This window comes from Empidonax traillii, unplaced genomic scaffold (genome assembly GCF_003031625.1).
Source record: "Empidonax traillii isolate 1590-97213 ecotype Southwest subspecies unplaced genomic scaffold, ASM303162v1 scaffold247:size2371522, whole genome shotgun sequence".
Classification (NCBI taxonomy): domain Eukaryota; kingdom Metazoa; phylum Chordata; class Aves; order Passeriformes; family Tyrannidae; genus Empidonax; species Empidonax traillii.
The window spans coordinates 383,963-398,295 of NW_020955440.1; the positions used below are offsets into that span (position 1 = coordinate 383,963).

A 14,333-nucleotide genomic window follows, 5' to 3' on the forward strand; every position below is an offset into this window, starting at 1 on the left:
GGCTCCTGTCCTGCCATCTAGTGGGGTGTCTCCATATATCACAGGCACCAGAAAGGTCTTACATCTGGCGTGAAAACACAGAGACCCACTGGAAGGAAGTCTTCGTTGAGTCTTCTCAACGGGGATCACTAAGTTAACTGAGGATACAGTTCAGCTCAATGTCTTCAGGGTGGAAAACTAGGCAGAGGCATTGGCCTTAGAAAAAAAAGATGGTTAACTTTGGAGTGGTGTCTGCCAACAGAAGTTGTAACCTTGGTTCATGTAGCAGTAAAACCAGCTGTGATGTGGGATGGAGCCGTGAGCTGCCTTGCTGGGACTCTCTTCTCCCATGGCTCAGCCACTGTGTTTGTGCTCCGGCCTGTCCCTCACTCCCTGCCTGTGCTGTGCTGTGCTGCAGCCAGGCTTTGTCTGACCCATGCCTTGCTCATCCCAGCCCTGGCTTCACTTCATATCCTGGTCCCACACTGCTGGCCTGGCTGGGGCACCGTGGGGTGAGCCCTTGTTGGGGAGGACACTTCCCTTGCCTGCCTCAGCACCACCCACACTCCCAGCTCCCCTTCCCTTTTGTAGCAGGCCCAGCTGCTCCATGGGAAGTCAGCTTGAGCTCACTTTACAAAGGGATCTTGTGGTGAGCTGTCTCTGCTGTGGAGGTTAAATAGGATAAATTCCACTCCCATTCTCTGCAAAACAATTGAACTGGGCAAGCGTGCACTGATTTTTTTTTTTTCTGTGGATGAATGTATAAATTTTCCACGCTGGTGTAAGAGCATATCTCTCTGCAGAGAGAGAGTCAGGCTTAATGCTCTCAGATTAAGCAAAGTCTCAGCCAGCACAATTAGTTAAATCCCTGCTCACCTTTCCCTGAGGTTTGGCATGGAGAGAGCCCCTTCTGCAGCATACCTCTAATCTGAGTCAAAGGACTGTACCACATGGAGTTTAAATAGGACTACAGTAGGGACTCACTAGGAATAAAGCTCTGGGCACTGTAGAACCTGAGTGCTTCTCCATCTGAGCACATGTGATTTCTAAGCAGACCCATCTTGACATGCACTACAACAAACACATCCCTCTCTCATAATGTCCCTTTTCCAAACCCTCTGGTTCATTCTGAATAGGGATATAAGGATATTATTTTTATCCCAATTGTGTAACCAGTCTAAACAGGTGTAAATGACAGCACACAGTTCACCCAAAAATCATGGGGTGATGAATAGGGATAGAAAGGAACTAGAGGCAGCCTGTCCCTCTACTGTGGGGCAGGATCAACTGTTATCTGTGTCATTAATGATGCATTTAACATGCTTTCTGATCTCACGTGAGCAGGTTTCTAGACTATTCTCAAAAACTCGCAGGGACAGAGACTCATAGAATATGCTGAGTTGGAAGGGACCCACAAGGATCATTGAGTCTAACTAGAAGTAGCTAGACAGCCTATTCCTTGATTCTCTATTGGCTGTACTGGAAAGCATTTACAATGCCTAATCTAAATCTCCCTCACAGCAAAAAAACCTAACTCATATTCCTTCTACTCACTCTCTATGCTGTTCTGAACCCTTATTGATCAGTCCATACCTTTTTAAAAATGTGTTGTTAAAGCTTAAGTCAGTGCTCTAGGAGATACTAGCACCACCAAACAGAGTTCAGCTTCTCACCTCTATACAACAGAAGAGGTTTCTTACACTACATCATCACTTATATACTCCAATATGGTGTGGGCTTTTCTCAAAACAGGTAAAAGGGACATTAGGAATGTTTTTTTCACCAAAAGGGTAGTCAAGCATTGGAACAGGCTACCCAGAGAAGTGTTTGAGTCACCATCCCTGGATGTATTTAAAAAAACATGTAGATGTGGCATTCAGGGACATGCTTTAGTGGTAGACTTGGTAGTACTGGGTATACAGTTGGACTCGATGATCTTAGTGGCCTTTTTCAGCTTAAATGTCTCTATGCTTCTATGGTTCTGGTTCAGTTTTGGTTCTACCAGTATCCCAGATTGTTTCTGCAGAACTGCTGCCCAGTTCTCTGTCCTGTCTGTAGCTGATCATTTTTGCTCTGTGCTCCAGAGCACGATGTCAGGGCACCCATTCGGAGCACATCATCATCATCATCATCATCATCATCATCTCAGTATCTCCTGGCAGTTGCCCGTGGCAGAAGCCTACAGCAGAGCAGAGGACCAGGGCCAGGACAAGGCAGCACTTCCCCCATACACTCTCTCAGTTCCTCATAGTGTATGGCTCAGAGCTTGCTTGAATGTTGTGTTGCATCTGTGTATTTAAAAAGCTTTGATATATTTTCCTTTAATAAACCTGTTTGACTGCTCATTGACCTTGTCCAAGTACCTTCTAACAATTCAGGCCTTTCGTCCAGTGTGTCAAGATCAATTTTAATTCTAATCTTAATCTTCACTACACTTGAGGTCCTTCCCAACCTAATGTTATCTGCAACTTTAATGAATGAACCCTCTATGCCATCAATCAGCACATTAGTGAGACACTGATGGGTAGCAGACCCAAGGAGCAGGTGCAGGCCTTTCTCTACAGCTCTTTGACTCACATGGATGTTTATAAGGTTACTAAGTCTAAAATTGTAGGTGAGCAATACCTTGCTCCAAAGTACTATCTTGGCAATTGCAGTCCTGCTTTTCCTAAAAAGGCAGGAGTTGCAGTGCCAGCTGACATCCTCACACATCCCTAGGGCAGGGTTTAGGTGAACTGACCTGGTGCATGTAATGTCACAGATAAAAGGGGTTTGTGGCTGCACAGTGACCTCTGTGTCCGTTCGAAGAAGTGCAGCACCCATCAAGCGAAACAGTGTACAGCCAAGGAAGATGCCAAGGATTTTCAGGGACTCAGCTGCAACAGGAGGAATTGTAAATATTGAAATATTGAAAAAGGGTAAGAACACTTGCATTTGTTCTAAGTGCAAGAGGGTTTGTTGCTGAACCGAAGACCTTTCTTATATTCTAAAAAGTGATGCCTTTTTTTGGAGTATCTTCATCTATCTAGTCCAGCCTAACATAGTTGGTTATTTGTGAATAGATCACACCAGATAAGTTACATTGATGATCAAACCTCAACTCTTTCAAATACTAATCTTGGCATGTGGGCTTCTGGCTTTGTACACTGCCAGCATAGATCTAAAGTATGAATTTTGGCTCGAGATCCAGAACAGTCCAAGGATTGCCAACTGAAAGGCTGGCTATATTGCATAACCTAAACTCACCTGAAAGAATCAGACTGATGGCATTGTTTTTGGAGTTCAATTCCCAATTAATTAGAAGGTGTAACACCTAGTGATCAATCTTTATTGTCCTGAAATGCACTGAGGAAAGAACTTGATCAAAACCAGTTAAAGCTACAGTTTCTACCTGTGTGGATGGAACGAGGGGATACAAAGTTACAGCTCCTGTTTCAGTCCTAAATTCCAGCCAGGTTTGTGAAGACACAAGCTGACCATAGGCATATCATGCATCCTCTCTCCTAATGCCAGGAGCTGCACTGGGGAAGCGGACACTGGGCACAGACTGTCCTGAGAGCTTCTCTGCAGTGCCACGGTCAGTCATTTAGTCTTCAATTTTCCAGTTTCTCTCTACCAGGATACATTCTTAGGACCCACTCCCATGCACCCAGCAAATGATGTAAAATATTACCACTGCTGTGTGACTTTCACAGCCTTTTACAAGGGTTAGAAGAACACACTAGTGCCATCCCAGCGTCACCTCGTTTCCTCTAGCCTCACTTCTCATTTATTTCCACTAGTTGCATTTTGCAGGAGACTTAGCTGCAGGCAGGATCTCCTCCCTTTTCTTGCAGTTCGATGGGAGTTGCCACAGTGGGCTGAAAATGTACTGTTTACATAGGGAAGGAATGGTATAGTGTCAGCTGTCATCTGGCATTTTAATCCAAGACACAATTAGTTGAGCAGTCATATCCAGATGCTAATACTTCATGAAAGTAACACTGCAATAATTCACAACTAGCTGATGTGTGGCTTCCATGAGAAAGGCTTCTTGTGAGACTCTGCACATGCCTGCCTAGAAAATCCTCCTCAAACACTATTAAAAGACTTGTCTATAAAAGCACAGAATTTCTATCAGTCCTTGGGGATTTACACATTCCCAAAGATGAGGTGCATTGTCAGGAAAACCTGTCACATCATTTTGGATGTCAAGTCAGCACCTAAAAAGGTGGAGAGAGGTATCACCGTTTTAAACTATCACTGTGGAATGTATTAACTCTGGCGAGATGCAAGAAGTGCTTGAAGAGGCTGCCTGCACAGAAAGCCAACTAAAATACTGCTAACTTAGTCCTGGGATTTATTCAGTTGTATGAGTTTAAATCAGTTTCAGAAGCAACTCAAGTAAAAAGGATGCAAAACCTTCTCAACATTCCTAGTCTCATTTAAAGCTTGTTGAGCTTGATACTGACTTAGCTTAACTCCACATCAAACTGGTGTTCACTCAGGAGTCTTGACCTATTTAGCAGATGAGTTTTTTAATAATATCTCACATTTCACAATTGCAACTCTTAATACAGACCTACAGGCAAAGCAACCTGAAGGTCCATCTACCCTCACATTGTGCTAAAGGGTTTCTGCCCTGACTCCAGTTAAATGGAGTCAATGAATTTTAAGAGGTTTCCACACTAATGTAGAAATATTCATTTTTCTAGAACAGTCTCTTCAAAATAAAACCAAATTGAGGCACACCTACTAACTGGATGTTTTTAGCTGCACATTACACTATGTAGAAGGAGCCAAATGTTCCCCTGTCACTCAACCCACTGCTGAAGATGTAAGTTGCTCTTTTTCCACCGTGGTTTGTAAAAAGAGGGGCTATCTTTTATCAGGCCAGATGTCAGTGAGAAAAAGAAAGACAGATAAGCTTTTGGGCAGAAACCCCTTTTTCAGGCCTGAAACAGCCACAGTATTCTTGAAGGTGAAAACCAGCAGAGAACAATTTATATATTTCATCAGATTATGTAAGCAGGTAGACCATGTGAAAAGAAAAGGGCACTGATATCTGGAGCAAAGGAAGGAAGAGCAGGGGAGGAGATAAAACGGGAGCTCCTCTGGCACACAAAGAAAGCAATGAGTAATTTACTGCCTGAGGATGGTGAGGGACAGGGAACTGTATCCTGTGCCCTGATGTCTCTCTCAAGTCCAGGATCATTAGCAGCACTAAGCATTTTAGGTCCCATGATGTCTTTTGAAGGTATTTTAGCAATGTCCCCTAAGAATCAGGGTTCAAGTGAGGTCTGGATTTATTTCAACTCTGAAAGGCTGCTGCAGAAAAGTATGTCCAAAGGGGGGAAAAAGAGGTCTAGAAATTACTGTCCTTCCACCTTTTATCTCGACCCCGACTGCTGGGCTAAATCTCACTTATCCTTGGAAAAATATACCTGCCCCAAAAATTAACCACCCCTCTCGCCAGTGCAGAAGTGGTGTCTCTGAACGTACCCAACTTGATTTACCTGAGGGAGTAATAGCAGAAAGAGTCCAACAGCTTCTTAATTATTTGCCCGTTTGAAAAGCATCCCTGATTTGGAGAAGGTGCAGCACCCAGTACAGCGAATGAATGTCCATGTCCCAGTGTCCTGGCCCTTGTAAGGGGTCCGGAGCCCCTCAGCAGCAGGTGAGCAGGGCTTACACTGTGGCAGTCCGTCCAGATGATGGAGATCACAGTGAGGAGGCAGCAGCTAGAGGTGGCCCAGACAGCAGACACACACACACTCCCCCACACCCCCACACCCACCTGCCATACTGCCCATGGAGGTGACACTCCAGCTGCGGCAGGACACGGGCAGCAGCGCTTCCCCAGGGTGTCTGGGAAAGACTGAGAGCACTTCTCCTCGGAAAGTCAATGTGTGTATTTGTAGGGATAGGTACAATTTTGGAAGAATTTGTGATGGAAAGCTAGAACTCCATTTCGCTTAGGAGGACTGTAAAATGCCTCCTCAAATGGGTTAGATTTTTTTTTCCCTTCCTTCTGCATGTCAGAGAAAGTTGAAGGGATAAGCTGTGAGCAATCTCTCTCTGTCCCTGGTATGCAGAGAGATAACATGTTTGCAGACATGTACAGGGCCTCCTTGAGCAAGAGGGAGTGGGGGAGAAGAGAAAAAATATACAAAAAGCCTTGGAGAAGGTGGGGCTTTGCCTTTTTCCCTGGAGGCCTGGTGTGTGCAGCATTGTTAAGAAGTGGTCCTTGCATCTAAAATAAACCTTTTTTAAATCCTTCTGCTGCCTTAGAATTCTTGCGAAGAATACCTGCATGTGTTTTACTTTACAGCATTTATGAGTTAAATGGGAAACTGGTTTGGAATACGTGATTGCAAAGATGTTTTATAATACCATAGAAAGAAAAGAGAGTAATTCTCTCCCTGGGAAAAAAAATCAGGAAAAAGAAGGGATGCATAGATGTGCCCAAGCTGTTTCCATCTTGCACCAACTGGCAAAACCAAAATGTAAATGTGATCAGCCCAGCTCAGTGACTCTGTGGAATGAGAAATGGGCCTGGGATGAGATATCTCAGAAACATCACAAGAAGCTAGAAAAAAATAAAAGTGTTACTGAGAGATTAAAAGATTAGAAGAAAGAGGAAAATTGGTGTTGAAACCCATGAAATGTGAAGACAGGCAATGAGGGAGAGGCACCAGCCCTGCTCTGGCATGGGACAGGACTGGCTGCTCTCCGGAGGTCCCTACCAACCATAACCCCCTCTGACTTGGTCTGTTCAGCCTGGAGGAGACTGAGGGGAGACCTCATTGCAGTTACAACTTCCTTGTGAGAGGAAGAGCAGAGGCAGGCACTGATCTTGTCCCTGTGGTGCCCAGTGACAGGAACTGAAGGAATGGCCTGAAGTTGTGTCAGGGAAGTATTGTGTCAGGTTGGGTATTAGAAAAAGGGTTCTTCACCCAGAGGGTAGGTGGACACTGGAACAGGCTCCTCAGGGAAGTGGTCACAGCATCAAGCCTGCGAGCTCAAGAAGCGTTTGGATGATATTTCAGGCACATGGTGGGATTCTTGGGGATGGTCCTGTGCAGGGCTAAGGGTTGGACTCCGATGATCCTGATGGGTCCCTTCCCACTTAGCATATCCTTTAATTCTATGATTTTTTGCGATGAGGTCTCACGGAGCTCCCTGCCCTCCTTGGCACATCCTGCCGGGCACGGGAGCCCCTTCTTTGGAAGGGTCCTCCCCTGCTCCGGCACCGCAAGACGCGGCGAAGGATTCGGAGCTGACTTGGGCGGCACCGAAGCAGAGGCGGGGGATCCCACACCAGCCTGCCCTGCTGGGCGGAGGCGCAGCGGCGGAGCGGGCGCGGTGGGTGCCGCTGGGTTTCCCCGGCCGGCGCTGCGGGATCGCCCGGCCCGTGTCCCCCTCACGGGGCGCTCCCGGCAGCGGCCGCGCGGGGGCGCCGCCCGCGGCGCGGCGGGGCGGGGCGGGGCCGCGCGCAGTGCGCGTGCGCGGTGACGCGCGGGGCCGTGCCCGCTATATGAGCCCCGGCAGGCGCTGACTCGGCCCTTTCCGCCCCGCTCCCGCCCCGCGCCCGGGTCGCTGCGCTGAGACCCCGCGCCCCCGCCGCCCCCCGCCGCCGCCATGATCATCTACCGGGACTGCATCAGCCGTAAGGCCGCGGGGGGACGGAGGGAGGGGGCGCGGCGCGGCCGGGAGCGGCGGCCGGGCGGGTGCGCGGGGTGTGTGGGGGGGAGAGCGGGCCGGGCCCCGGCGCCGGGCCTGTCGGTGCCGGCGCGCATGTGCGGGGCGGTGCGGGCCGCGCGGGGGGGGGGGGGGGGGGGGGGGGGGGGGGGGGGGGGGGGGGGGGGGGGCGCGGGGGCTGGAGCGGGGCGGGCGGGCCGGGGCTGACCCTGCGTGTGCGTGTGTCCCACAGAGGACGAGATGTTCTCGGACATCTACAAGATCCGGGAGGTGGCGGACGGCCTGTGCCTGGAAGTGGAGGGGAAGGTGAGTGCCCGCCCGCCCCGAGGGAGGGAGGGAGGAAGGGAGGGAGCGGGGTAGGGATGCTGCGGTGACTCAGGGCCGGTGGGGAGCGGGGGTGGCGTCCCTGCGAGGAGCCCGAGGGAGGGGGGACCCACCACGGCCCGGTGCCTGTGCCGTGGCAGGGCCGACTGCTACCCCGGGTGGTGCCTGAGAGAGCCCGGGTCAGCCAGGCTGGAGCGTAATAGAGTCTGGGTCAGGCACCAGGAGAGGCACCCGGCGTGGCAGTCACAGAATCGTAGAATGGTTTGGGTTGGAAAGGACCTTTAAGACCATCTAGTTCCATCCACCTGCCATTGGCAGGGAGACCTTTCACTAGACCAGGTTGCTGAAAGCCCCACTCAACCTGGCCTTGAACAGCTTCTGTGGGCAACCTGTGTCAGTGCCTCACCACCCTCACAGTAAAGAATTTCTCACTAGTGTCTAATCTAAACCTATGTTTCAATCTGAACCTGTTACCCCTTCTCCTGTCACTGGGAAATTAGTGCTCAGGCTGCAGTCAGGTTGCTTGCACTGATCTGTGGCTCTGGAGTCAGGTCCTGCTCTCAAGTCATAGGTGTGTAAGAGTGGTAGCCTTGAGGTTTTTTGCAGAGCCGTTAAGTTTTTTGATGTCTCTAAATCCAGATGGTCACCAGGACAGAGGGTCAAATTGATGACTCTCTAATTGGTGGCAATGCCTCTGCTGAAGGTCCAGAGGGAGATGGAACAGAAGCCACGGTCATAACTGGTGTTGATATAGTAATTAACCACCACCTTCAGGAGACCAGCTTCACAAAAGAATCCTACAAGAAGTACATCAAGGATTACATGAAAGCGTAAGTGTTGGTAGGCTTTTCCTTTGAATGGGATTGCAGAGTGGTTGAGATTTTAAAAACAGTGTTGGACTTATTCCTAGTAGGTGTTAGTTCTCATACAGGTGTGAAACTGGCTGTGAGCTTCAGTAATGTCTGAATACTTGGCAGAACTGGAGCTCCAAAGATTGATGCTGAAATATCTATGTTTATCTTGGCTGAGGTAGAGGTCCTGATCACATGCTTTAGACCTAGTTCGTAACCTTGCTGTTTTCTTCTGTATTTCTTTATGCCAAACCTTTCTGTGAATGGGAGTGAGGTGGTAAAGAAAAGCTTTCTGAAGCTTTTCTAAGATGGCAAATACCTAAAAAATGTACATGAATGGGATGTTTTGCTAATTCTGGATGTACTTTCTGTTGATCTCTGTTCAGTGGATTGCTACTAAAGGTGAAAACGCTTTGTGACACCGACAGAAAAAGTACTCTTGGTGCTGTGGAAATGACTTGCTAATTCTTGTCTACCACTAGCCTAGAAATAAAATTACCTTGATTTGAGTGCCAAGCACTGTTTTGCTGTTTCACTAGCAAAATTAAACTAAAATTTGGGGGCTTTGAAAGGGAGTGGAGGGAAAGCAAAACGAAGTTTGACAATTAGTAACTGTTTCTGCTATGATGTGATGTCACACAGTGAAGTTAAAATTAGAATGTGTTTTCAGAGTTTTGATTATCTTTTTCTTCCCTCCAGAATCAAAGCCAGACTTGAGGAACACAAGCCAGAGAGAGTAAAACCTTTCATGACAGGGGCTGCAGAACAAATAAAACACATCCTTGCCAACTTCAAAAACTACCAGGTAACTTGTGTCTCCTTACAGTGGTATTGCAGTGTTATAAGTTGGTTCACCTGCTGAACTGGCTTGTTGAGGATTTTGAGTGCTCCTCTTTTGAGGATGTCTAACTTGCTCTTCTCTGAGACTTAGGGAGGAAAAACAGCAAAAGGATAGTGGGTGTTTGGCGATCTCATTTCAGCTTGTAGTGCTTCTTGGTAGCTATGTTTGTTGTTATTGTGGTTTAGGGACTGTGGAGTTAAAAGACTTGAAATGTGGATCACTTTGGCCCTTGCTGTGTCTTAACACTGTTCGTAGCAGTGTAGTAAAATTATAGAATCACAGAATAGTTTGGGTTGAAAAAGATCATCTAGTTCCAATGCCCTTGCTGTGGGCAGGGACACCTTTCCATAGACTGGGTTGCTCATAACTCCATGCAAGCTGCCTTTGAATGTTTCCAGGGATGGGGCATCCCCAGCTTCTCTGGACAACCTGGGCCTGTGCCTCCCACCCTTATAGTTAAGAATTTTTTTCTAATACATAATCTAAATCCGCCCTCTTTCAGTTTAAAGCCATTCCCCCTTGTCATATTGCAATGTGCCTTTGTAAAAAAAGTCCCTCTCCAGACTTTCTGTAGCCCCCTTTAGGTACTGGAAGGCTGCTCTAAGCTCTGCCTGAAACCTTCTCTAGGCTGAACAACCCCAACTCTGTTAGCCTGTCTTCACAGGACTGGTGCTTCAGCCCTTTGATCATCTTTGTGGCCATCCTGGACTTGCTCCAACAAGTCCACATCCTTCTTACCTTGGGGTCCCAGCTCCAGAGCTGGATGCAGCACTCCAGGTGGGGTCTCACCAGTGCAGAGCAGAGGGGCAGAATCACTTCCCTCAACCTGCTGGCCATGCTCCTTTTGGTGCAGCCCAGGATACAGTTGGATTCCTGATCTGTGAGTGCATATTACTGGATCATGTTGAGCTTTCTGTCAGCGGTACCCCAGGTCTTTCTCCTCAGGGCTCCTGTCAATCCATTCTCTGCCCAGCCTGTATTTGTCCTTGGGATTGCCCTGACCCAGGTGTAGGACCTTGCACTTGGCATTGTTGAACTTCATAAGGTTCGTGTGGGTCCAGCCTCTCAAACCTGTTGCTTTGGATGGCATCCTTTTCCTCCTGTGCTACTGAAACGGACAAGCTGTGGAGAGCAAAATCCCTGCAGATGGTCAGGGAGACTTTTAAACTGAACTTGGTGACTCTGTATTGTTATTGTTTAAAAATGCATTTTCTCCTGGTAATGGCTGATTAAATGTCTCAGTAACACATTGCTCTGAAGTTCTTTGTAGGAGAGAACATGAATCCAGATGGTATGGTGGCTCTCCTGGACTTCCGTGAGGATGGTGTAACCCCATATATGATTTTCTTTAAGGACGGCTTAGAAATCGAGAAATGTGTAAGTACTGACCTGAATTGGATGAATGGGCCTAACTATGTGATGAGCTCCTTCAGTGCAGCACTTGTTTTCTCTTCTGCCTGTGTAAGTTGAACAGTAGGTGCCAGTTTAAAAACTTGAAAGTCTGTGTAAGTACAGCCTATTTGGCACTTTGTATTATGTGCAGTGCCTGAAACTTCCCTTGAACACTATTAACTTGTACTAAACGGGGATGTAGTGTCACAGCAATGATTCATGGTGACTTAATGGCTAAGAAATGCAGAAGGAATTGCCCTGGTGAGATGTGTGTAATTGGGAATGGTTTTAAACTATTGGATGAAAGACAATGTGCTCTGAAATGAAGCACTTGTAGTTCGGGTCCCTCTGGTGAGGTTTAATTGTGTACTACCTTGCGTGGTCACGTTCCATCTTCTTTCACTTAATCTGATGCCTTTTTTTTTTTTTTTTTTTTAATGCAAGAACTGTCAGTTTAAATATTGCCCTAAATTTTGGAACGCAGTAATACTTGACCGAGTATTTAACCTTATTCTCTCTGGAATCTCCAACTACCTGAGCTCAAGACAGCTCCTGTGGTATGCTTTAACTACTCCATATTGGATTATGGTCGCAACAAAACAGTATTTGGATCCCAACACTCATGTTCTTTTGCTTATTTGGATGGCTGTGGAATTCACTGCAGTGTGGGATCATCAATTGCTTTGCCCAGTCATTGTGGACTTACAAAGTCTGTTAATAGCCAGCTAAATTTATCTGTAAAGCCTCTTAAAAAACTTTCTGGTATGCAAATCATGTAAAGATGAGCCAGCTTCTAGTGTGGAGCAGTAGGCAAACGAAGGAATGCTTTTATTGGCCAAAACAGACCTGGCACCGCCTGCAGCCTGATGGAAGGGTGATGCTTGTTCTGGGCCCTAGAACAGGCCAGACCTGGAAGGCACCTCCTGGGAGCAGAAGATTGTGTACATCTTCTCTACAGGGGCACACCTTTTGGATGTGCAGTTTGGGTAACCTACATCTGCTTCTAGACGAAGTAAAAGAATATTGACAGGGTATTCCAGTTTTAAGATATTACATTGTATTCTTTGGTACATGTTTAGCATGTACTCTTCTGTGAGAGGAAATCTGAACCTTGGTGTGTCAGGCAAAAAGGGTATGAATGAGTATTCTGTCCAGCTTGCTCAGCAGCTGGTTGGTGCCAGGTGCTCTGTATGACTGTAAAAATGATCAGCATCCTCTGATAGACCATGGGCACTTTTCCTGTTGCTCTCTGGTTTGCACTAAGATGCGAGAACAATTTCCTTGCGCTTTCTGCCTGCCTGACTGTGGCAGCTCAGATTGAATTAGGGAAAACACAGATAAGTTGTAGGAATTTACTGTGACCGTCGTGACCCTTGAGCTAACACTTGTTAACTCTCGTTTCAGTAACAAATCAAACAGTATGGTTTTGGATCACTTGTCTTCATAGCTGGCTGCTGTTTTTTCTTCATCGGCACAACACCAGGAATCGGCAATGTCTAACAACTGGACTGATGTCATCTTGAGCTTTATTCACTTATTTTGACCCTGATTTGGAGTGGAGGCATTGTTTTGAAAAAATGAAAAAAACATCTATCATGTAGGTTGTCTAAAATAAAACTCATTTAAACCCATTCTAGGTAATGTCTTTTGGTCTGATGTGTTTCTTAAGGTGACTTACAGGAGAGATGGCACCAAGGATTTGGTACTGTCAGTAGCGTAGCCTAGTGCTAGTGTGCTACAACTGGACTGTTTCCAGACAGATTTCACAGTTTGCCTGTGGCACTGGAGCGCAAGAGAAGGCTGAGGTCGATAAGGCAAAGTCCAAGAAATGTCATAATGGAGTGGACCACCTTCATCTTTCATGATTGCACAGACTTATCTCTGGAAAAGATAAGAAATAAATAATAAAAACCCAGAACGGAAATGTGTTATTCAAGCTGAGTGCTGGCTGAACTTCTTTGTCAGAGAAGACTACTCGAGTTTGTCCTCAGTTCTCATATGGCTCCAAGATCAAGGTGGGAGGATGACCAGAGGGAGCAGGAGTCTTAACACCAGCACTCTCTGCGCCTAGGTACTGGGAATATGGTGGGGAGAGGGGGCAGTGACTAGGTTTTCCAACACAGCCTGGCTGTGTATTTGACAGCTGTTGAAGGGACGATGTTAGCTAGAGCTCTGTTGAATTGCAGGATTTTGGGTGGTTTCTGTATTTGACCTCCTGGAGGAAGCTGTTGGAATGGCCAAGTCCTAGACTTCCTGCAAACCAGGTGCACATCTGTGCTTGAGACCTGAGTATTTATAAAATGCTGTTCCTGCTGTGTTCCTCGTTAGGAAATGCATCTGTTTGACAGACCTGGAGCAAACGCCGTTGCTTCTCTGGTTCTTTCTTAGATGCAACAGTAACAGGTTCCTTGCGCTTTCTACCTGTCTGACCCTGTGGCAGATTGGATTGAATAAAGGAACACAAATGCCTTCACAGCCCCGGCTGTCGCTGCTGACAGTGTGTGTGTGCGTGACCAGGGATGTTGCCTTGGACTGCAAATTATTAACTTTTCTCCTACTGCAGCAATGGCAGAGGCACAGGAGGTTAAGGTGCCTGAAAGGGGAGGGCATGGCCCACTCACCAGCTGTGAGTTTTTGCATCTTTGCTATCATGTGTCAGTTTTTGGCCCCTGGTACTGCAGGGCGGAGGTGGAGGTACATTTCTGCAGGGGTGAGATAGATGTGGCAGCAGGCAGGGAGGAGTGAGAGACTGGAGGAGGGAGTGGAGTGTGCCCTAGTTATCTCTGAGGTTCCTGTCTGGTTAAATACACCCTATTTTAGTTCTGTGGGAACTTAATTTTTTTTTTTTTTTTTAAGCTTTCCCAAGAAAGGATCTTGGGCCAGCTGAGCTTCTGGATGAGGTACAATTATGGTGTAACCTACCTTCACCCAGTGGGGCTGAAAGGTAGGAAAGAAGGTTCAAAGCCTAGATAAAATCACTGGGAGACAACTCTTGCTTTCCTTGCAGAGGATTTGTTTAATTGGACTAGTCAAGGGTATTATCTTACCTTTCCTGTTGCATCTTTGTTAAAAACTGGGAGGAATAAAGGGAAGGTAGAGGAAGCAGGTGCTTAGTTGAGCTTAAGTTAGTGTGGGCAGGGCAGTGCTGGTGTGGCTGTGCGGCCCCTAATAGCCCTGGTTCCCATTTCTAGTGAATCATAAGTGTTTAAAACTACGAGGAGCTGATACGTGGGAGTGGAAATGGCTCCTCCCCCTTCCTGGCTGGT

General features: G+C 47.1%; 1 protein-coding gene and 2 non-coding genes across 3 annotated transcripts; all 3 read left to right on the forward strand.

The window, feature by feature from the left end:
• Positions 1–7,455: 7,455 nt before the first annotated feature.
• On the forward strand, positions 7,456–12,956 carry TPT1 (tumor protein, translationally-controlled 1). The gene is made up of 6 exons (XM_027888898.1): positions 7,456–7,627; positions 7,892–7,965; positions 8,623–8,813; positions 9,534–9,639; positions 10,936–11,052; positions 12,472–12,956. The coding sequence occupies exons 1-6, from the start codon at positions 7,600–7,602 to the stop codon at positions 12,472–12,474; spliced, it is 519 nt and encodes a 172-aa protein (XP_027744699.1). The 5' UTR covers positions 7,456–7,599; the 3' UTR covers positions 12,475–12,956.
• LOC114059912 lies at positions 12,275–12,404 on the forward strand. Its single transcript, XR_003571766.1, has one exon. It is a non-coding gene; the product is annotated as a small nucleolar RNA SNORA31 (small nucleolar RNA).
• A 442-nt stretch (positions 12,957–13,398) lies between the features above and the next one.
• LOC114059913 lies at positions 13,399–13,533 on the forward strand. Its single transcript, XR_003571767.1, has one exon. It is a non-coding gene; the product is annotated as a small nucleolar RNA SNORA31 (small nucleolar RNA).
• The last annotated feature ends 800 nt before the right edge of the window (positions 13,534–14,333 follow it).